Raw genomic sequence first — 21657 nt, forward strand, 5'->3', positions numbered from 1 at the left:
ACGGGCCACAAGTTCCTGACGTTCTGCGACGACCACCACATCCGTGTGGCCTGGTCGGCCATAGGACACCCTAGGACAAACGGCTAAGTAGAACGTGCTAACGGCATGATCCTACAGGGCCTCAAGCCGAGAATATACAACCGGTTGAAGAAGTTTGGCAAGAAATGGCTAGCCGAACTCCCGTCGGTCATCTGGAGCCGAGGCCATCCTCCCGACTGACTTGGAGTACGGTTCCCCAAGGTTACAGGCCTACAACAAGCAAAGCAACCGCGCTGCCCACGAGGACGCCCTCGACCAACTGGAGGAAGCCCGAGACGTTGCGCTGCTACATTCGGCCAGGTACCAGCAAGCCCTACGACGCTATCAAGCTCGGCGCATTCGAAGCCGAGACCTGAAGGTGGGCGACCTGGTGCTGAGACTGAGGCAGAGCAATAAAGGCCGCCACAAGCTGACCCCGCTATGGGAAGGGCCGTACATCGTTGCCCAAGTGCTAAAGCCCGGGACCTACAAGCTAGCCAACGAGAAGGGCGAAATCCTCACCAACGCTTGGAACATAGAACAGCTACGTCGTTTCTACCCTTAAATTTCCAAGCATTGTATACATTGTTTCTCAAAATACATTAAAGAAGCGTTCTTTAGTTCTAATTTTTCGAGAACCCCCCCCCCCCCCATCGACGAGGGATCGACGTTACGATAACGCTATAAGGGAAACTCGGCTCTACCTCTGCAGAGGTGCCCACCGCGGGGCTCGAACAAGACTTAGCTCTGCCTCCGCAGAACCGAGCCTTCCTCGGGGGCTAAAAGGGGGGGACCCCTTAAGTCCCAGGCACCATTTTTTAGTCGTTTTTCGAAAAAAATTTCTACGCCAAACTCTCTCACGTACCCTGACGAATCGACTGTAAAAAACTTAAGGACCGAAAGTCTGTCTCAGGGCCAAAAGGCTGGCCGAGCCGCGAGACGGCCTACGCCTCCGGGCTACGGCAACTCCCTCGCCACCTTTTACCCGAGGGGCAGCTTAGGCTCCGAGGAAGTTTTTTGCAAATGATATGTTCAGAGACGAGACAGAGGGCAGAGGCTCGAAAATACAATAAAACGATTAAAAAGCGTATACACATGAGTACTTTAGAAGGCCTCGACGGCCACAAGCGTCACGGTACGATAATAACCCTAATCTGTTTATATGGCCCCTTTGGCCCAGGCCAGAACTCAGGGTCGCCAACGTTGGCGGTCGGCGCAGGAGGAACCACCTCCTCTTCGAACAGCTTGGCCAGTGCCGTGCCAGGGGCATCGGCCGCCTCCATCAGCTTCATGACTTCCTCGTCGGCCTCCTCGTCATCCTCAGCCAAGACGTAACCGTCGCTGACTGCCTCGAGGTCGACGCCAGCGTAGTGCGAGGAGACGACGGCCAGGGCGCGCTTGACGCCCGTGTGCAGCCCCCCCCCCCGGAGCCGCTCGCGGACTCGGCCGCTCAACGCGATCAAACGGCTCTCGAGGGAGCTGCTTGGCTCGACCCCCCCAACCTCCAGGGCCTCGCAGGTGGTACGGGCGGCGCTCTATAGTGCGTTGTGCTCCTGGATCTCGGCCTTGAGCATCGCCTGCACTTCAACGGAGGCCTCAGCTGCCTAGGAGACCTCCTTCTCCAACCCTGCACCAAGACAAACGGGATGGGGGTTAAGCACAAAAGGAAATAAGCCGAATAAGGGCGAAGGCCTACGGGACTCACCCTCGGCTTTCTCTTTTCAGCTTTGGACCTCGACCGGAGAGGCCTCAGCCACATTGAGGGCCTCCGCCAAGGCACCTTTCATCAGCAGGTGTGCGCCCTGCTCCGCCCCTAGCTGCCCGGCGACGGCCTTGGCAGAGACCTCCGCTTGTTCGGCCCGAGACCTGAAGGTGTCCCGCTCACCGGCCACCCGGGTCAACTTCTGCAGCTCCTTGATCTGCGTTGCCAAAGGGGCGGCCTGCTCCCGAGCCGTGGCCGCCTCGGCCTTCATGTCAGCACAGCAAAGGCGGAGGTCCTCCCCCTCCGCGCTCCGTGCCGACAGAAGCTCATTGGCATTGGCGAGCAAGTCCTTCTGCTGCCGGAGCTGGTCCCAGACGCCCCTCTCCCGTTGGAGGAACAACGACTTCCTGAGGGACCGGGCCTCGAGCTCCTGGATAGGCAGAACGGACGTCAAGCACTGCGAGAAAACTCGGGAAAAAGACGACACCGCACGAGAAAAGAAGGCGCGTACCTGGGCAACGCCGGGCAGATCGTCGGCCATGACGGACAGCGCTGTCCGCAGCGACCGCTCCGCCAGCTGGCGGAATTGCTCGAAGGAGCCCCAGCGCCCCCCCTCGGTCGCGTCCTCGAGGGCGAACAGAGGCTCCCCCTGATGGATAAGTCTCATGTGTGGCTGGTCTTTGTGGGGCTGTGCTGCTCACATGGTTCTTGTGGCTGTTTTTCTATTTTTAGGACAGCATCTTAGACTAGCATCTTAGCATATGCTTGGCTAGCTAGCAGCCTATAAATATGTAACCCCAACCCCTTAGGTTGGTATGGCATTTGTGTGAGTTTGTGTGAGAAATAGACAAGAAAATTGCCCCAACTCCTAGTGTCATCCTCTCTCGATGAGAGTAAGAATTCTTCTACTACCAAGAGTGAGAATTCAACGACTAACAAGTGGTATCAAAGCCGTATTATCCTGTAGCCTGAGCATATCCTGCTCATCTCCTCTTCCAGCCACACAACAGCCCCAGCTACGAGCAGCAGCTCCGGCCGCTCCTGCTCACTCCTCCCCTGCGCAAGCAGCCCTCTCCCCACGCAGCAGCCCCCCGGTAGCGCGTCATGTCCGCAGGGTAGTATCAGCGCTCGGCCGCCTCGAGCACGCGGCGTCGATAGGAGGCCGAACTTGCCGTGGCAGAGGAACGCGAGCGAGCGGCGGCAAGGGCGTCGAGGCTGGCAGCGGCGGAGCTGGCAGCAGCCAGAGCGGAGGCGGAAGTAGCGGTGGCGGCGAATGCAGCGCGTGCGGCAGCAGTAGAGGTCGAGGCTCTGCGCGGCAGCATCGGCAGCTCCATTTCCGCTGACGACACTGCCGACGCGGACCTCGAGCTGCTAGAGAGGGAGGCAGCGCGAGCGCGGGCGGCGCAGTGGGCAGCCGCGCACGCCCACGAGCGTGGCGGCAGCCCAGACAGGCGCTGACGGCACTCCTGGAGGAGGCGCACACGGCGGTGGCGCTCATGGGGCAGCCGCGCACGCCCACTAGCGCGGCGGCAGCCCAGACAGGCGTGGACGCGCTGGCGGCGCTCTTGGAGGAGGCGCGCACGGCAACGGTGGCGGACGGGTCGATGGAGAGCGCGGCCTTCACAGGCAGCGTGGCTCTCTCCCCGGATCGGTACCATGGTTACCACGGGCTCCAGGCTGTTGTTAGGGACGTCGGTCCCGGCGGTGGGTGGCCTACCCTCACCAAGACCAACTACGTTGAGTGGGCTGCGGTGATGAGGGTAAAGCTCCAGGTGCAGCACATGTGGGAGGCAGTCCGGTACGGCGACGTCGACTACGACCTAGATCGACGGGCGCTGGATGCTCTCATCGCTGCAGTCCCACCCGAGATGCAGTTCTCGCTTACCAGCAAGCGGACTGCCAAGGAGGCTTGGGACGCCATCGCTGCGGCACGCATCGGCAGCGACTGCGCCCGTAAGTCCACACTGCAGGCACTTCGCAAGGAGTGGGAGAACCTGGCCTTCAAGCCAGGTGAGGACGTTGATGACTTTGCTCTCCGTCTCAACACTCTGTTGCAGAAGATGGTGCAGTTCGGCGATGACACCTACGGCGAGGAGAGAGCTGTCGAAAAGCTCTTCCGCTGCGTTCCCAAGAAGTACAAGCAGATGGCTCGCTCGATCGAGTCTCTGCTGGATCTCTCCATGATGTCGATCGAGGAGGCGATAGGTCGCCTCAAGGTCGTCGACAGCGATGAGCCACAGTCCCTCTCGGGGCCTATCACCACTGGCGGGAAGCTCCTTCTCACTCGGGAGCAGTGGCTTGCCAGCCAAGGTGACCGGAGGAAGGGGGAGCCTTCTTCCGCGATAGGCGGCCGCAGGCGTGGCAAGCCGCGCAAGGCACGCAGAGACGCCCAGGCCGGGGCGCGAGGACGTGCCGAGGGTGATGCCCGCAGAGGCGCCCAAGGCGGCGCCGCCGGCAGGCACAAGCCGGCACGAGACGACACCTGCCGCAACTGCGGCCAGGTTGGCCATTGGGCCAAGGACTGTCGACAGCCACGACGTGGCTAGGACCACGTCGCACAGGCAGAGGAGCCGGCTCTGTTCATGGCACATGCCAGCATCGAGCTACCTCCAGCGGCACCGGCCGCAGCGGTTCTCCTCCACCTCGACGAGCCAAAAGCACACGCCCTCCTCGGCGACAGCTCCGGCAACGACAAGACTGACGGGTGGTGCCTCGACATTGGCGCCACCCATCACATGACCGGTCAACGGGAGTTCTTCACCGAGCTTGACTCTAGTGTTCGAGGCTCCGTCAAGTTTGGGGATGCCTCCGGCGTGGAGATCAAGGGCGTCGGCTCCGTCATCTTCACCACCGTGTCTGGTGAGCACAGGCTGCTCACCGGAGTCTACTACATCCCTGCGTTGAGGAACTCCATCATCAGCTTGGGACAGCTGGATGAGAACAGTTTGCGCGTGGTGGTTGAGGACGGAGTCATGAGGATTTGGGATCGTCGTCGTCGCCTTCTTGCCAAGGTATCTAGAAGCGCAAATCGACTCTACGTCCTTAACGTGCAGGTGGCACAACCCCTCTGTCTCGCTGCTCGTCGGGACGACAAGGCGTGGCAGTGGCACGAGCGTTTCGGGCACCTTCACTTTGAGGCCCTGAAGCGGCTCAGTGCCACGGAGATGGTGCGAGGCCTGCCGTGCCTCGACCATGTGGAGCAGCTCTGCGACGTCTGCGTGTTGACGAAGCAGAGGCGACTCCCCTTTCCACAGCGGGCTAGCTTTCGAGCCAAGGAGAGGCTCGAGCTTGTGCACGGGGACTTGTGTGGCCCAGTGACACCAGCCACACCGGGAGGATGACGTTACTTCCTGCTGCTCGTCGACGACCTCTCCCGCTACATGTGGGTGATGGTCCTCGGCAGCAAAGGAGAGGCTGCGGACGTCATCAGGCGTGCGCAGGCTGCTGCGGAGGCGGAGTGCGGCCGCAAGCTGCGCGTGCTGCGCACCGACAACGGCGGCGAATTCACGGCGGCTGAATTCGCGTCATACTGCGCTGACGAGGGCATTCAGCACCACTACTCCGCGCCGTACAGCCCGCAGCAGAACGGCGTCGTCGAGCGGCGCAACCAGACGGTTGTGGGGATGGCTCGGGCCCTCCTCAAGCAGAGGGGGATGCCGCCGGCTTGCGCCCATGCCAAGCCTCGTACGGTGTCCTGCCGTCGAGCGCCTCCTCAAGCAGGGGGGGATGCCGTCGAGCGCTCGACGGCAGGACACCGTACGAGGCTTGGCATGGGCGCAAGCTGACGGTCTCCCACTTGTGGGTCTTTGGCTGCCTCGCGTTCGCCAAGGAGCTTGGCCACATCAGCAAGCTCGACGATAGGAGCACTCCTGGAGTGTTCATCGGCTACGCGGAGGGCTCGAAGGCCTACCGCATCCTCGATCCGAAGACAGCGTGTGCGCACGGCGCGCGATGTTGTGTTCGACGAAGGGCGAGGATGGGCGTGGGACAAGGCGGTGGACGACGGCTCGGCTCCGACGTACGACGACTTCACTGTCGAGTACGTCCACTTCGAGGGAGCTGGGGGAGTAGGCGGCTCTTCTTCGGCGAGCGCGTCTACCCTAGTCCCCGAGCCTCCACCGACCCCGGCGCCTGCTACTCCGACAGCACCACGCTCTCCAGCCAGGACCTCGGCTGCGATGAGTTCTTCGCCGGCTCCACCACAGCCGGCAATGCCACGCCCTCTAGCATCGACAGGCACTTCTCCGGGCACGTCTACTCCAGCTCGTGTCGAGCACAGCCCGGTTGAGCTCGCTACTCCGCTCTCTCACGACGAGGAGCGCGTCGACGCGTACCACGACGGCGAGCCATTGCAGTACTATACGATGGAGAACCTTCTCGGCGACCAGCCGGTGCCGGGACCGGTGCCTCACGACCTGGAGGCGCAGTTGCACCTTGCGTGTGACGACGGGGAGCCTCAGTCGTATGCAGAGGCCGAGAGACACGCGGCATGGCGCGCCGCGATGCAGTTGGAGATGGATGCGGTTGAGAAGAACCGCACCTGGGAGCTTGCTGACCTTCCTCGTGGTCACCGTGTGATCACCCTTAAGTGGGTGTACAAGCTGAAGAGGGATGAAGCCGGCGCCATCGTCAAGCACAAGGCTCGCTTGGTGGCACGAGGTTTCGTGCAGCAGGAGGGGGTCGACTTCGACGACGCCTTTGCTCTCGTGGCACGGATGGAGTCCGTGCGACTCCTCCTTGCGCTAGCTGCCCTGGAGGGTTGGCGTGTTCATCACATGGACGTCAAGTCGGCGTTCCTTAACGGCGACTTGAAGGAGGAGGTCTACGTGCACCAGCCGTCGGGATTTGCGATCCCCGACAAGGAGGGCAAGGTACTCCGCCTGCGTAAGGGCCTCTGTGGCTTGCGGCAGGCACCGAGGGCGTGGAATGCCAAGTTGGATTCCACGCTAAAGGGGATGGGCTTCGAGCAAAGCCCGCACGAGGCGGCCATCTACCGACGGGGCAATGGATGAAATGCCCTGCTGGTGGGTGTCTACGTCGACGACTTGGTGATCACCGGCACCAAGGATGCGGAGGTGGCGGCATTCAAGGAAGAGATGAAGGCCACCTTCTAGATGAGTGACCTGGGTCCTCTCCCCTTCTACCTGGGAATCGAGGTGCACCAGGATGACTCTGGGATCACGCTTCGACATACCGCCTACGCCAAGCGCGTCGTTGAGCTAGCTGGGCTCACCGACTGCAACCCAGCTCTCACTCCGATGGAGAGGCTGAAGCTGAGCCGCGACAGCACGACGGAGGAGGTGGACGCTACGCAATACCGGCGTCTTGTGGGGAGCATCAAGGCGAGCTACATCAACACCAAGGAACAGCTTGCGGACCTGCTCACCAAGCTCCTTGTGAGGATCAAGTTCCTTGAGCTCTGCTCTAGGACCGGGATGGTTCAACTCTCCCATAAGACGACGCACAAGACTTAGGGGGAGAATGATGGATAAGTCTCATGTGTGGCTAGTCTTTGTGGGGCTGTGCTGCTCACATGGTCCTTGTGGCTGTTTTTCTGTTTTTAGGACAACATCTTAGACTAGCATCTTGGCATATGCTTGGCTGGTTAGCGGCCTATAAATATGTAACCCCAACCCCTCAGGTTGGTATGACATTTGTGTGAGTTTGTGTGAGAAATAGACAAGAAAATTGCCACAAGTCCTAGTGTCATCCTCTCTCAATGAGAGTAAGAATTCTCCTACTACCGAGAGTGAGAATTCAGTGACTAACACCTCCTCAGGGTCGTCCCGGCTCCGCCACAATACACGCGGGTGATCCCATCTGCGGGGCTCGGGTTGTATCCGCACGAGGGCCGAGCTTCCCTCGCCAGAAGTCGGAGCTGGCTGCTCCACGGTGTTGGCCACCTCGGCATCTGCCACCTCCTTCCCCCGGGAAGTATCGTCGGAGGAGATCGAATGGACCTTCGCTTCCCGGGCGCTCTCTTGTGACGGCGGCGGGTCTTGGATCGAGGGCTGTACTGAGGCTTGCCTCGCCCCCATCTCTGCATCCTGGCCTGCCGGCTCCACCATACCCAAACTGGCCTCCGCCGCCTCGACCCCGGCAGTCCGAGGAGCCCCGACGCCCGCCACTTCGGCCTTCGAAGCCCCAAGGGCCCCGGCCTCCGTCGCTTCGGCCTCGGAGGTCCTAGGGGCCTCGGCCTCGCCCTCGGTGGCCTCAGCGACTAGGGGCACCTCGGCTTCATCTGACGCGCGGGCCTCGGCCTCGCGGGGCGTAGGCGCCTCCTGCCCCGCTTGCTTCATGGCCCCCTCGGCAGCCTCTCCTTGGGCGGGGGAGCTGGTGCTCACCTTGAGCGCCTTACGTGGCGCCAAGGCGCCTCCGCCTGACGCTTCCGGCTGAAGACAAAGCGCTCACAGGGTTAGCTTATGCCCAAAGAACGAGCAGGAAATGCCGCAACTCCACCGACAAAACACTCACCTCGAACAGGGACACAACCGCTTCGGCACTGCGTCCCTCCTCTGCAACGGCGGTGGCGGCGGCGGTGGCACGGCCTTCGTGTCCGCCGGTGCCGGCCGGCCTTCGCCGGACTCCGGCGCCCCCTCGACCCTCTGCGGAGGTGGTTGCGCCGCCCCCGTCGTCGCCTGCTCCACCTCCGCCGTCGAGCCCATCGGGCTGACGGCGCGCTTCCCTAACGCCCATGCCTTGGGCGCGTCGGCCTCGGCCCCGGGGCGGGCGATCGCCGGCCCCGAGGCGTCCTCTCCTCCTCCTGGAAACGCCGGGCTGCTCGCCGACGCCCCGAGCGCCGTCCCCCTGACGTCAGGGAGATGGTCCAGGGTACCCCGCCCCACCTCGCTCTCGTCGTCATCGCTCGAGGAAGCCGACAACGACAGTGACGGAGACGACTCCACCGGGAGACCATCGTGCCTCTGCTGCCGGCGACGCTTCTTCAGCTCTTCGCGCTCAAGGTTCTTCCTCTTGCGCCTTGCCTCCTCGGCGTCCTTCCGCTTCTTTTGCGCCTCGGCATGCGCCCTGTTCACCGCCCGCCGCTCCGCGTCCTCGAGAACGGGCGGCGGGGAGGCTCGCACATCCATCATCCCTTACAGGAACAGCGAACGCCAATAAGGGAACAGGAAAAATGCAAGGAGCAAAGAGGCCTCGGAGGCCGCAGCGGCGCATGACTTACCAGAGAGAGGTACCCCCGCGATGGGCGCATCGCGAACGGGGTCAGACCACCGCTCCTCAGCCGCCCCTCCACCGTCTCTCTCACCCGACGTAGAATCTATTCGTCGGAGAGGGCGACGGCAGACATCCGGATGCCCTCGATCGGCTCATCCGGTGTCATGTCGAACAGGCGCTGTCGCTGAGCCATCAGCGGCAGCACCCTCTGGCGGTGGAAGGCCGCCACGACCACAGCCGCCGTAAGGCCACGGCTGTGTAGCCTCTCCAGCCCCTCCAGGAGCGGCTGCAGCTTAGGCTGATCGACCACCGAGAGCCGTACTTCCACTTCTCCGACAGGCCCTCCACCGTCATCGTTGCGAAGGTAGAACCAGCTGTTGTACCAGCGACGGTTGGACGACGCGAGCTGGGCCGGGATGTAGAGGAGCTGCCGGTCTTGGCGCACTTGGAGAGTGCAGCCGCCGGCCCTCATTGCCTTCCGCGTGCCCGTCGTGCCCGTCGGCTTGGTGGTGAGCCCCGCCTGAAAGAGGTGAAGCCACAGCTCCCAGTGGGGAGCAATGCCCAGGTACCCCTCGCAGACGACGACGAAGATTGCCGCCTGCGCGATGGAGTTGGGGTTGAAGTTGTGGAGCTCCACGCCGTAGTAGTGCGGGAGCACCCGCATGAACCGGTCCGCCGGCAGGTCGAGACCACGCTCGTGGAAGGACACGAAGCTCACGATGTAGCCATCGCGTGGCCTCGGCTTCGGCTCGCCCCCCGGAGCAATCCACTCTGGTCTGTTGGGGTCGGTAACCGGGTGGAGAAGGCCGTCATCGACGAGCGACTGCAGCGTCTCCACGGACACGTCGGACGGACCCCAAGGATCCGCCTGAAAGACAACAGCGCCGTCGGCCATGGGTGCGGTGAAGAATGCGGCTACGGTGGTAAGGCGAGCTCTTGCTATCCCTCTCTCTCTCTTCCCCTTCTCCCTCCTCCCCGGCGCTTTCTGTTCTTAGCAACGGCTCGAGGGCAGAAAAGGCGAATGCAGGTAAGGTAAGGAGGAGAGGGACGAGGCTCGTCACGTATTTATGTGGGAAGGGGGCGAAACGGACGGGCGACGAAACCGGGGAAGTTTCCCTCAGATCTGGCGCAGTTAATCCAGATCCGATTAAACCGCCCACGCGCCCACCTTTCCCTTATTAATCGCGCACGCACAAGTAACGTCACATCCGCTGACATCGCGTCGCATCCGACCGCAGTGACGGCAGACGCCGTTTCGTCTCCCCAAGAAACCGCCTCAAAAGACGCACCTGCCGTTGTCAGCCAATGGGAGGGGAATATCCCCCACCCGATTCCTTTCAAACGAAGGAACTGGGCACCGAGCCCGTTACGGTCCAGGGGTTCGAAGGCTGGGCCCCCAAGGGTCTCGACAGCCGCCCCAGGACAACAGAGTCAGGGACGACTATGGGCGAGCCCGTACATGGCCGAGGCCCGAGCAAGCGATCGCTCGGGATGCCCTAAGTCGTGTCCGAGACCAGCAGGGAAGTCTCTGAATGGGATCCCACCGAAGGGAAGCATCGAGCCCCCGGGGCCAATCGAACGGCCCTAGGACCCACTAGAGAAGCCCTCTAGTACTTTTGGAGTGCATCTCTGGACCGCTAGCGGACCCCTATCGAATGGAGCACGGGCCTCCACTCGGACTTACCCGATAACAGCTCACCGGAGGGTCATTGCTCGTGCCCACCGAGGGTAGCCTGGCACACTCCACCCCTCCTTCCGAACGAAAAGGATGCGCGAGGGTCGCACAAAAAAGCCAGGGGAACTCCTGATCGCCCTCTCGCTCCGTACAGAGGCGCGGGGACTCTTCCTGTAACCAAGCTGAGACCCAGCGACCCAAACTCGCACCTGAGGGCTCGGCAAACAACCCCTCCTTCCGAACGAAAAGAATGCGCGAGGGTCGCATAAAAAAGATAGGGAAACTCCTGATCGTCCTCTCGCTCCGTGAAGATGCTCGGGAGCTCTTCCTACAACCACGCCGAGACCCAGCGACCCAGGCTCGCACTCGAGGGCTCGGCAAACAACCCCTCCTTCCGAACAAAAAGGATGCGCGAGGGTCGCACAAAAAAGACAAGGAAACTCCTGATCGCCCTCTCGCTCCGTGTAGAGGCTCGGGGGCTCCTCCTGCAACCAAGCCGAGATCCAGCGACCCAGGCTCGCACTCGAGGGCTCAGCAAACAACCCCTCCTTCCGAATGAAAAATGATGCGCGAGGGTCGCACGAAAAGCCAGGGGAACTCCTGATGGCCCTCTCGCTTCGTGCAGAGGCTCAGGGGCTTTTTCCTGCAACCTGGTCGAAGACAAGCAACCCGAACTCGCACTCGGGGGCTCGGCAAAACGCGATAAAGGGCACCGAGCCCGTTACGATCCAGGGGTTCGAAGCCTGGGCCCCCGAAGGTTTCGACAGCCGCCCCAGGACAACAGAGTCAGGGATGACTATGGGCGAGCCCGTACATGGCCGAGGCCCAAGCAAGCGATCGCTTGGGATGCCCTAAGTCCTGTCCGAGACCAGCAGAGAGGTCTCTGAATAGGATCCCACCGTAGGGAGGCACCGAGCCCTCGGGGCCAATCGAACGGCCCTGGGACCCACTAGAGAAGCCCTCTGGTACTTTTGGAGTGCGTCTCTAGACCGCTAGCCGACCCCTATCGAATGGGGCACGGGCCTCCACTCGGACTTACCCGATAACAGCTCACCGGAGGTGTCACTGCTCGCGCCCACCGAGGGTAGCCTGGCATATTCCACCCCTCCTTCCGAACAAAAAGGATGCGAGAGGGACGCACAAAAAAGACAGAACTTCTGATCGCCCTCTTGCTCCGAGCAGAGGCTCGGGGACTCTTCCTGGAACCAAGTCGGGGCCCAGCGACCCGAACTCGCACTCGTGGACTCGGCAAAACGCGATGAAACCCCTCGCTCAACATGAAAAGCCCCTGGAGGAATAAATTCACTCCTCCAGGGCCTCGGGGGCTACACCGGGCGGGTGCGCTCGCGCACACCCACCGAGGCCTCGACTACGAAACACCATCCCGCCAGGAGCTGACGCAAGCCTAGCCTAGTCAAAACCACAGGAAGAGCGCTCACGCTCTCACTAAGGCTCGGGGGCTACTGTCGGGTACCATAAAAAGGGTCCCCTAAGCAAGAATTGAAAAAATCGCTTAGACCTTGTAAAAATCGAAGCCAAGAGACAACTACCGACAAACCCCCACCTTATTCGAGACTCGGCTGGACCGCCTGGCCCACCTTGAACAGTACCCCAACTCGCCCGAGGCCCCGCCCGTAAGGCCTCGGACGAGGTGCTGATTCTCCGCCTCGCTCGAGGCCCCGCATGCAAGGCCTCGGACGGGGTGCTGATTCTCCGCCTCGCTCGAGGCCCCGCACGTAAGGCTCGGACGGGGTGCTAATTCTCCGCCTCGCTCGAGGCCCCGCACATAAGGCTCGGACGAGGTCCTGATTCTCCGCCTCGCTCGAGGCCCCGCACGCAAGGCTCGGACGAGGTGCTGATTCTCCGCCTCGCTCGAGGCCGGCTCGGCAACAACCCCGTCGCCTCCGCCTTGACCAACTTCTCCGACAGGACGTCACATCCAACTAACGCGTTCAACCGCTCCCGCGATATCAGTCGAACGACGGCTCGACACAGCGGAGTGGCCGACGAGATGTAAGTCACATCGACGCCATGCCGCCCGGGACAGGACGGGGCAGGGGTTACCGGCCGCTGTGCTCGGCACTGTGCCCACGACGGACACCCATGCGGCACTATGCTGCCTAACCCCGCCTGCTCCAAGGACGGCGCGGCGTGGAGAGTCAGGTCCGGGTCCCTGTAGCCTCGGAATCAATGTACAGGACCAGTTGCTCCCTCCGAGCCTTGGCTATCCGCTTCGGGGCCTCGGCAGCCTCAGGATTCGCGCCCGCCGAGCCCCCCGTAATGGTTCGGCCTCGGCACTGACTAGGCCTCGGCTCTCTACGTCGTCAACATACAGCGACCTGCACGTCGTCTGCAGTACGCACCATATCCTGCGCCAAGCCACAGGAGCTCCCACGTCGCACAGGATCGGGCGTGACCGGCGCGTCGCTCCAGTGCATCAAGGACAAGATCACTCCGTCAACCATGCTGCCACAGTGACAAGCACAGGGCTCGGACATACCGCCTTCGTCCGCAAAACGCCGCGTAGCGAACGCATGTATCGCCCCTGTCCTCCCCTTCAACTATAAAAGGGGGTGACCGGGGCCGCTTCTAGGCATCGAAACCACGCTCACCACTCTATAATACGCACGCTTCCTCGCTGCTTGTGATCAACATCTCAAGCAACCCACGCCGCTCCACGTAGAGACCTGGGACTAGCTCTTCTAGGCATCGAAACCACGCTCACCACTCTATAATACGCACGCTTCCTCGCTGCTTGAGATCAACATCTCAAGCAACCCACGCCGCTCCACGTAGAGACCTGGGACTAGCTCCCTCTCTCGCCCTGCTTGTAAACCCCTACTACAAGCACCTCGGTGCAAGGAATATAAGATCGCTCTCTCGGACTAGACGTAGGGCAGCTATTGCCTGAACCAGTATAAACCTTGTGTCTCTTTACATCACCATCCGGGATTAGGTGCACGCAGTTCAAATTCACTAGTTGGTTGAGGACCCCCCGGTCCGAAACACCGACACTGGTCTTGCAGGCCTTCATCTAACCTCCTTCGAAACTGTTCCAGTTTTTACCACATAGCTCATTCATTGAGCAAGTTTGAGTAGTACTTATGTCATTTGTCATATAAGCTAGGAAACTTGTCCTTCAGAGAAACATTTGCACACCAAATATCTCTCCAAAAACTTGGCCTGCAGGGACAACACAGCCCCCGGGCATTGCATTAAGAAGAAGAACTTACGCAGGTCGAGAAAACCCCTGAACCCCTGCCCCACCGATACACAGCGGCACCAAAATCACACATACGGCCATTTCCAACTTTCATTGACCTACCCATCAAGTAGACATGGTTTACTTTAAAATCTCATTCCACACAGGGGAATTATTAGCCTTGTAGGTAATTTGTTGCAAGCATTTCCCTTTCAGATACTTTTTCCTTACAATCTCCTGCCAAAGAAATCATTTTCAAGTTTCCACCACCATTTGCATAGCAGACTAATGTTCATCTTTCTTAAGTCCTTGACCCCCAAGCCCCCTTTTTCTTTGGGTTTAGTTATGGTTTCCCACCTAACCAAGTGGTATTTTCTTCTCAAACCCCCTCCTTGCCACAAAGATTTCTTCCTGGTTTTATCAAGCTTGTCAGTAGTAGTTATGGGAAAGAGGTACATACAGACATAGCATATATGGGCATGTTACTTAAAGATGAGTCCAAAAGGGTGGTTCTCCTACCAATGGACATTGAGCTGCCTTGCCGACCATCTAATCGTTTGAGCAATTTCTCATCAAGAAGAAGCCAATCGGCTATGTGTAGTCTGGATCTAGACACAGGGGCCCCTAGGTACTTTATAGGCCATTTCCCAACAGCGCAACTAAAGGTGTCGGCATACTCCAAAGACGTATCAACATCTTGGCTGATCATAATAGCTTCACTTTTAGCAAAATTAATCTTAATCCCAGACATGGACTCTTACAAATGTAACAGGAACTAGAGATTAGTTGCTTGTTCTTTGCCATCCTGAATGCACAAGATTGTGTCATCTGCGTATGCAGAATCACAATACCATTATTTACATACTCCTGATATGGATTGGCTGCGGTAGCAGGAAGAACCATTTCGTCCATAGACTATTTCTTAGGTTCTTCTTGCTTGATTACAATTGACACCGGGTTCTCTCTTTTATAGAGATGACTAACTTGACTCCTAAGGAAATATCCTAACCGAATTAATCTAACTTATCTCTTTCCTAACAAACCAAACCAATCTAATCTAATCTAATCCGCCACTGTTCACGCACTATAGTGCCGCGTGGGCCCCTGGGCCGGCTCCACTTGCCATAACACTACTCCACCCCTTCAAGGCAGCTCATCCTTGAGCTGTGGCGATTGCTGGAGCCTAAGACCTTGCAGGCCATGAGTAAGCTGCTTGGAGAATGTTGTCCACATGCCAATCATGGTGACTTAAAGGAGGTCGCCATGGCAGCTCGTGGAGATGGGCCCCCGTTAGCTGCCTGGAGCATGAGCATGGAAGGCAGCATCAGGTTGGGCGGCTGCGATGCTGAGCACCGCACCTAGACTTCACGGCCCCACTCCGGCAATTTTGAGTAGAGGGCCGCTAGTCCCATCGCGGTCCCAGGTGAATGAGCCCCTGGGTTGGGGACGCAGCCAAGGTTGCAGGGGCCGTGGACAGCAAGTCCGGAGTCTTCGCAATCTGAACTGTTCCCAATGGTGCCGCAGGTGTTGCCGTGGCTGCCAGTAAAACTGTTGGCGATGGCGCAGGAGGCGTTGATGCAGTCACCATGACCGCCAAAGTTGGTGCAGGAGTGATGGCATGTGCCAGCGGGGCTGTTGGCGAAGCTGCCAGTGGTGAAGATATACAGTGGCTGCTGGTACGGCATTCTGGGACTTTGTTTATGGCGAAGGAGGTGATGCCCGCAGAGGAGGTGGTGCTGCAGATGCGAGTGGTGTGGGTGGTGCCGGGATTGCCGCAGAAGATGCAGAAGGCACGGGCATCAGGGTGGGTGTGCAAGATGCTGCCGGAGTCGTGGCAGCATGGGCCTTCGCTGGTGGTGTCATAATTGTCGGGGTAGGGGTCGGTGATGCCGGAGATACCAGCGGCCCGGAGACAATGCCGAACGCATGTTCCAAGCGCCGGTTCACGGGCGTCAAGGTACTTGTTGAGGGTGACGAACTGGGCCAAGATGAGGTCGAGCTTGGCAGAGATGGTTGCAAGATCGGTGTCGAGGCCGGCCATGGACGGCGATAGCCTCGGTAGTGGTCTTTGATACCAATTGATATGGATTGGCTGGGTAGCAGGAAAAACCCTTTCATCCGTAGACTACTTCGTAGGTTCTTCTTGCTTGATTACAATCAATATGGGTTCTCTCTTTTATAGAGATGACTAACTTGACTCCTAAGGAAATATCCTAACCGAATCAATCTAACTTATTTCTTTCCTAACAAACCAAACCAATGTAATCTAATCTAACCTGGCACTGTTCACACGATGTATGTAAAGATTAAGACTAGTCCATGGCCTATTAGGGTCAATCTTCTTTAACTAGAGCCATCGTATCTGTAATGACCAGCTCATTATTTCAAGACTAAGGATCCCCAGCCCTCCCAAGTCCAGTGGTCGCTACACTTTATCCCAAGCTACCAAAAATTACCTCCATTGGCATTCTCTCGCCCCTTCCAAAGAAAAGCACGGCAGATTTTATCTACTGCCTGAATAAACCACTTGGGAACGTTTATTGCTATTAGCACATAGATAGCTATAGGAGAGAGAACAAAACGAACCCAAGCTGTTCGACCAGCTAAGTTCATCTATGATGCTTGCCATCCAGGAATTTTATTGCCAATCTTTTCAATCCAAGTAATAGATCATCTTTCCTTAATTTCTTGGTTGACACAAGTAAACCCAAATAAGTACAAGGAAAATCCATTGTGGCACATGACAGGGTGGAGGTGACCACTTGTAGCTGATCTTGTTCACATCTAATTGGTATCACACAACTTTTTTGCATATCGGTTTGAAGACCAGAAGCTTCACCAAAGCAAGCAAGGATGTTCATTGTCAGATTCATTTCATTCTCTACTGGTCTTATGAAAAGGGCAACATCATCAGTGTAAAGAGAGATCCTTTGCCCTTGATTACGGCGAGCCGAAGACCAGAAGCTTCACCAAAGCAAGCAAGGATGTTCATTGTCAGATTCATTTCATTCTCTACTGGTCTTATGAAAAGGGCAACATCATCAGCGTAAAGAGAGATCCTTTGCCCTTGATTACGGCGAGCCAATGGCTGTAGAAGGATTCTGTTCATTTGATTACCACTTATCCACAATAGATTTAGCTTTTATATCCTTTCCCCAAATGTGACCGGAAGGTCCCGGGTTCGAGTCGCGGTCTCCTCGCATTGCACAGGCGAGGGGTAAGGCTTGCCACTGACACTCTTACCCGGACCCCGCACAGAGCGGCAGCTCTCTGCACTGGGTACGCCCTTTATCCTTTCCCCAAATGTCCCTGATCTTAGTAGTGAAGCTAGGGTGTTTTAGCCAAGAAGTTTCAAAGCAGAAGGCTCTTGATACTACTTAATTTTCCAGATCAGAACCATAGACCAGAGGGTTATGGTCAGATTTATATCTGGGTATTTTCTTCACATTGCATAGAGGGAAGTCCTGTTCCTAATCCTTTGAAATAAGCACCCTATCAAGCTTTTCAAGAGTAGGGTTCATTCTATTACTCCAGGTGAACTTGCCTCCTTGCATTACCACTTCCCTTAGTTCATAGGAATTGATGATTAAGTTAAAAACCTCATTGTATTTGTTGTTTATAAACTTTGTATTCTTCTCACTACTATATCTTAGAATATTGAAGTCACCCCCCAAAATCATGGGGTATTTCATTTTAGAACAGAAATTGGCCAATTCAGCAATTGATCCTTTGAATGCTCTTGGGCACAAAAGCCAGTTAGACAATTACTTCTACCATCACACTCCAATTTTTTAGAGTGATAAGTTACAGGTGCATATGATCTGTCTGTTGCTATTATGATTGTTGGAGATCATCGGCACTCTATTTTCACATGAAAAAACAACTGCACGATATGATTGGAATCACATATACGCAGTACACATTTCATTTTGTTGGTCATTTGAGATGGATGTGAGTAGTTTTTGTCACTGCCAGTTATGTGTGTGAGTTTTCTTTCGCTTTTTTTTAGGAAGGGGGTGGTTGATAGTAAAGCCTCAGCGGCTAGTGTGCTGTGTCCTGTACCTTTGCTTACAAATAAGTGGTTTTAATAACTGCTTTACATGATCCTCACCCCATTTTCATCTCAAGATGGGTTCTGTAGCAACCGCTTCATGAGTCCTTTGTCTTGCCATTTTTTTTAGGGATTGTCTTGCCATTTTTGACTGTACAGATGATGTTTGATGCATCCAAACATTTGTTTGATAGTATATAGGTATGCTTCGTTCAGTCATATGCTTGTGAGGACGAACATTTCCCAAGCAAGCAACACAACAGTTATTCAGTTTTCTGCTGGTGATGCAATATTAACACACAAACTTTTGCTAAGCAGATATCTGGAAAAACGTACAATGTTATTGCTGATAGTTGAGGCCACTGGTCAAGTCCAAATGAAATTACTGAACCTTTTCCTTTGGTTTACGTCCATTCTTTCGAAAGTACAGAAAATCGTTTACATGCCTGTTCTTTTTTGTGATGTCAAAAATCGACTAGTAGTATATCTGGTTCATATCATGCTCCGCACCTAGTAAAGCCTGACCTTAGTTCTGTTATTCCTACTAAACAGTAACGTGGTTTTGCACCATTTAGTACATTGGAATACAATTAGGACAACTTACTCAAATAAAATTGGACTGGAACTGATTTCATGTATCCATTATTGACGGACAAAGATTCAAAAGACGGTGTCATAAATCAATTCTGGAGGACTTTTCAGTCATTTCCCAGACATTTTTTTCATTTGAGCTTAAATTTTATCCTTTTTCTGTACGTTTTCTTCAAATTCAGTATTTCAGCATTAATTCTTTTGGAAATAAATGCAGAGAATTGTATGTGAACAATTGTTTTTTCCCCATGTTTTTGCATTGTCATGTTTTTTATTTGTTCCATTTTGTGGCATAGTATTGACAAACATACTATTGATATGTATACAGCTACAGGAAAGGTCACTACAAAAGTTGATGTGTATGCATACGGTGTGATACTAATGGAGATGATTACAGGAAGGAAAGTACTCGATGACTCATTACCCGAGGATGAAACACATCTTGTAACAATCTTCCAAAAAAATATGCTTGACAAAGAGAAGTTCAGGAAGTTTTTGGACCACACCCTGGAGCTCAATGCTGAATCTTGGAACAGCTTGCTGGAGGTGGCTGATCTTGCTCGCCATTGCACGGCGCGGGAACCATACCAGCGGCCAGACATGTGTCACTGTGTGAACAGGCTTTCCAGCCTAGTGGATCAGTGGAAGCCAACAAATATTGTTGATGATGATGAGGAGGGTGGGACAAGCGAGATGGGTCTTCACCAACAGCTAGAAAGATGGAGGTGCGATGATTTCACTATATCAGATTCGGATTCATTCAGCACATACAACACATCAAGGAAGTACCATTGACAATTAGTGAGGCCTTTTTTGTCATATATAAATGAGGAACCATGATCTGACGCATCAAGAGGCTCTCTACAGTTCTGTGGATCACGGACAGCTTTGAAGGTCACTGTGCCAGCCTGTCAGGTGTTGTAGTTAGCCCATTGAAAACAAGGTTACTTGATAATCAGCATCTTCCTTCATTAAAGGCTGCAAACCAGGCTCAAACTTGAGGGAAGTCATGATACTTGAAACTTGTGCAGTATCTAGCTTATCCAGTTTATATAACTTGGTCACTGGGGACATCGAGAAACAGTTTGTTCTTGAATGGTCATGAGGGAAAAGAGATGAAAGAAACCATAGCTTCCGAACTGCATTCTGGTGGTTAGTTTTTTTAGGCCGTAGAGGGTTGCTTTTTGTGTACAACAAACCTTGATTTGTTATTATTTATCTAGTATTTGTATTTGCTCTGTACAACCAACCGTGAGGGTTGCTTTCTTCGAAAATACCTGAACATGTGAAATGATGCTACCTAACGTTCAAGTTCTGCGTTAGCTTTTTTGAAGTAAATTAAGAGGTTGCCAACCCGTACATTCCTATAAACCAATCTGTAGAATGTTATACCATTAAACAAGTCGCATTTTATAGAATCTAGTTGCTTTTATAGAATCTAGTTGCAATTCTTAGAACATTGACATGAACACATGTAAAAGTGCAGGAATCGGCACCATAGAAAATGTATTTCAATGACCTTTACATGAGAAATTGAAAAATGCAAGAACATGTTTTAAAGCCTATATCATCATGAGATACTAGGCCTGTCCACTCACGGTTTCCACAGGTTTGTTTTTTCATTCCAGTCTGCCGGTGTCCGGTTTGGCTTGGTCAGTCTGGTTAATTTGTATGTTGCTGCACACTTCTCATTGTTGATTGGCTGCCTCTCGCATTGGCTACTTCCTGTACAGAAAAAAAGGCGGTAACGATGGAACTCGGGCGTCCCGACGGACACCGAGTTTGGACGCCACCTCCGCGCTCCGTCGCTCCCATGCGACCCCGTGCCCACGTCCGTGTGCGCCTGCGCCCCACCAGAGATGAAGACGATGACGGCGGCAGCCTCCCTCTCCAACCTCTTCCCCTCTTCTTCTCCAACTCCGGCGGGCTTAGAAGGGGTTTTGGGAGGCAGGGTGGGGATGGTGGGCAGGCAGCTTAGGGTCCTGGCGGCGGTGGAGGTGGCTGGGTTAGGACGGGGCGAGGGCGTGGCAGTGCTCGCCAGCGCCCATGGCCATGGCGAGGTGGGAGGGGGAGAGGAAGGTGGAGGCCGCCGTGTCGGGGTGGTGGGCGGTGGGCAAGGAGGAAGATGACCATCGCGCGGGGAGAAAGTGGGCCGCAGGGGCCACCAGCGGTGGAGGGCTAGAGAGGGGCAGTCAGGCACGGGGAAGAAGAGGGCAGAGAGGAGGGTGTCCGGATTTGGGGGTGAGGGGGCTGCGTCGGGCGCGGGCGCGGGAGGACGGGACCGGTGGGAGAAAGCGAGTGGGAGCAGGCGCGGGTGTCCGGAGGTGGGCGTCCGTCCGGATGTCCGAGCGCTAGAATTCCCGATAAAAAAAGCTAGTAAGGCATGGTAGTACACATAACTTATGCTAATAACTGTGAAATATGGAAAGCCAATGTACACTAAAAACCAATGATACAATTTTCATCAGTGTAGGCATTGATACAACTAGATCAAACTTGAAATGTTGAACCCAACTTTGACAATAATAAACCGGAAAAAAATAAAGGATGAACACAAATTCTGTGAGTAAGAAGCATTTTTCAGCACCTATATATCAGTTCAACAATAGTACAAACATGGCACCACTTAAATAGTGTGCCATGCGTGTAGTCAAGCTGTAATCCCCACAATTTTGTGACCTGAACTACAACAATAATCAAAACAATGTTGACCAAAGTTCCTCCCGGAAATACGTATTTGATCGAGAAGTAAACATGGCACAAAGTGCAGTGGGATGAGTTCACTACTACTAGCATGCAAATTTTCATACTAGAAGCCTTGTACTAGCAACAACTAACAAACAAATGTCTAAGCTTTAGCTTGTACAGCTTGCATCCTCTATTGCAACTTGAATATCTGCATAGCAAAAGATAAGATGAATGAGAGAAATGTCCTAAATATACCTTGTCTTGGTAAGCACCATCAATCGTTATCATAACACCATTACCAAGCACACAACCAATGAAAAATCACGTGGCATATGTAGATCGTGGATGGATAAACATTACGTATAGGCGGGTTGGGCAAGTAGGGATGGCCACATGAATAGGAGTCGACAAGAGCATGGTCCAAGGATAGAGACATGACATGAGAGAGAGCATATAGATTAATTGACGAAGACAACCGAGCATGAGACTCTTACTTTAGTTCCAAGTACATCTTATGTCCACCAAAGAGATTACCAGATCAACAATTGTCACACCCG

At 55.4% G+C, this 21657-nt stretch overlaps 1 protein-coding gene across 1 annotated transcript in view; it reads left to right on the top strand.

Annotated features, from left to right (window-relative positions):
• LOC136486806 (receptor-like kinase TMK4) overlaps positions 1-19756 on the top strand; it is a 35845-nt gene extending 16089 nt beyond the window's left edge. Inside the window, exon 2 of the mRNA XM_066483829.1 lies at positions 18741-19756. Within this exon, the coding sequence (XP_066339926.1) occupies positions 18741-19207 (467 nt within the window). The 3' untranslated portion in view covers positions 19208-19756. The remainder of the gene's footprint in view (positions 1-18740) is intronic.
• Positions 19757-21657: the final 1901 nt, after the last annotated feature.

Source organism: Miscanthus floridulus, chromosome 10 (genome assembly GCF_019320115.1).
Source record: "Miscanthus floridulus cultivar M001 chromosome 10, ASM1932011v1, whole genome shotgun sequence".
In the NCBI taxonomy this organism is placed as follows: domain Eukaryota; kingdom Viridiplantae; phylum Streptophyta; class Magnoliopsida; order Poales; family Poaceae; genus Miscanthus; species Miscanthus floridulus.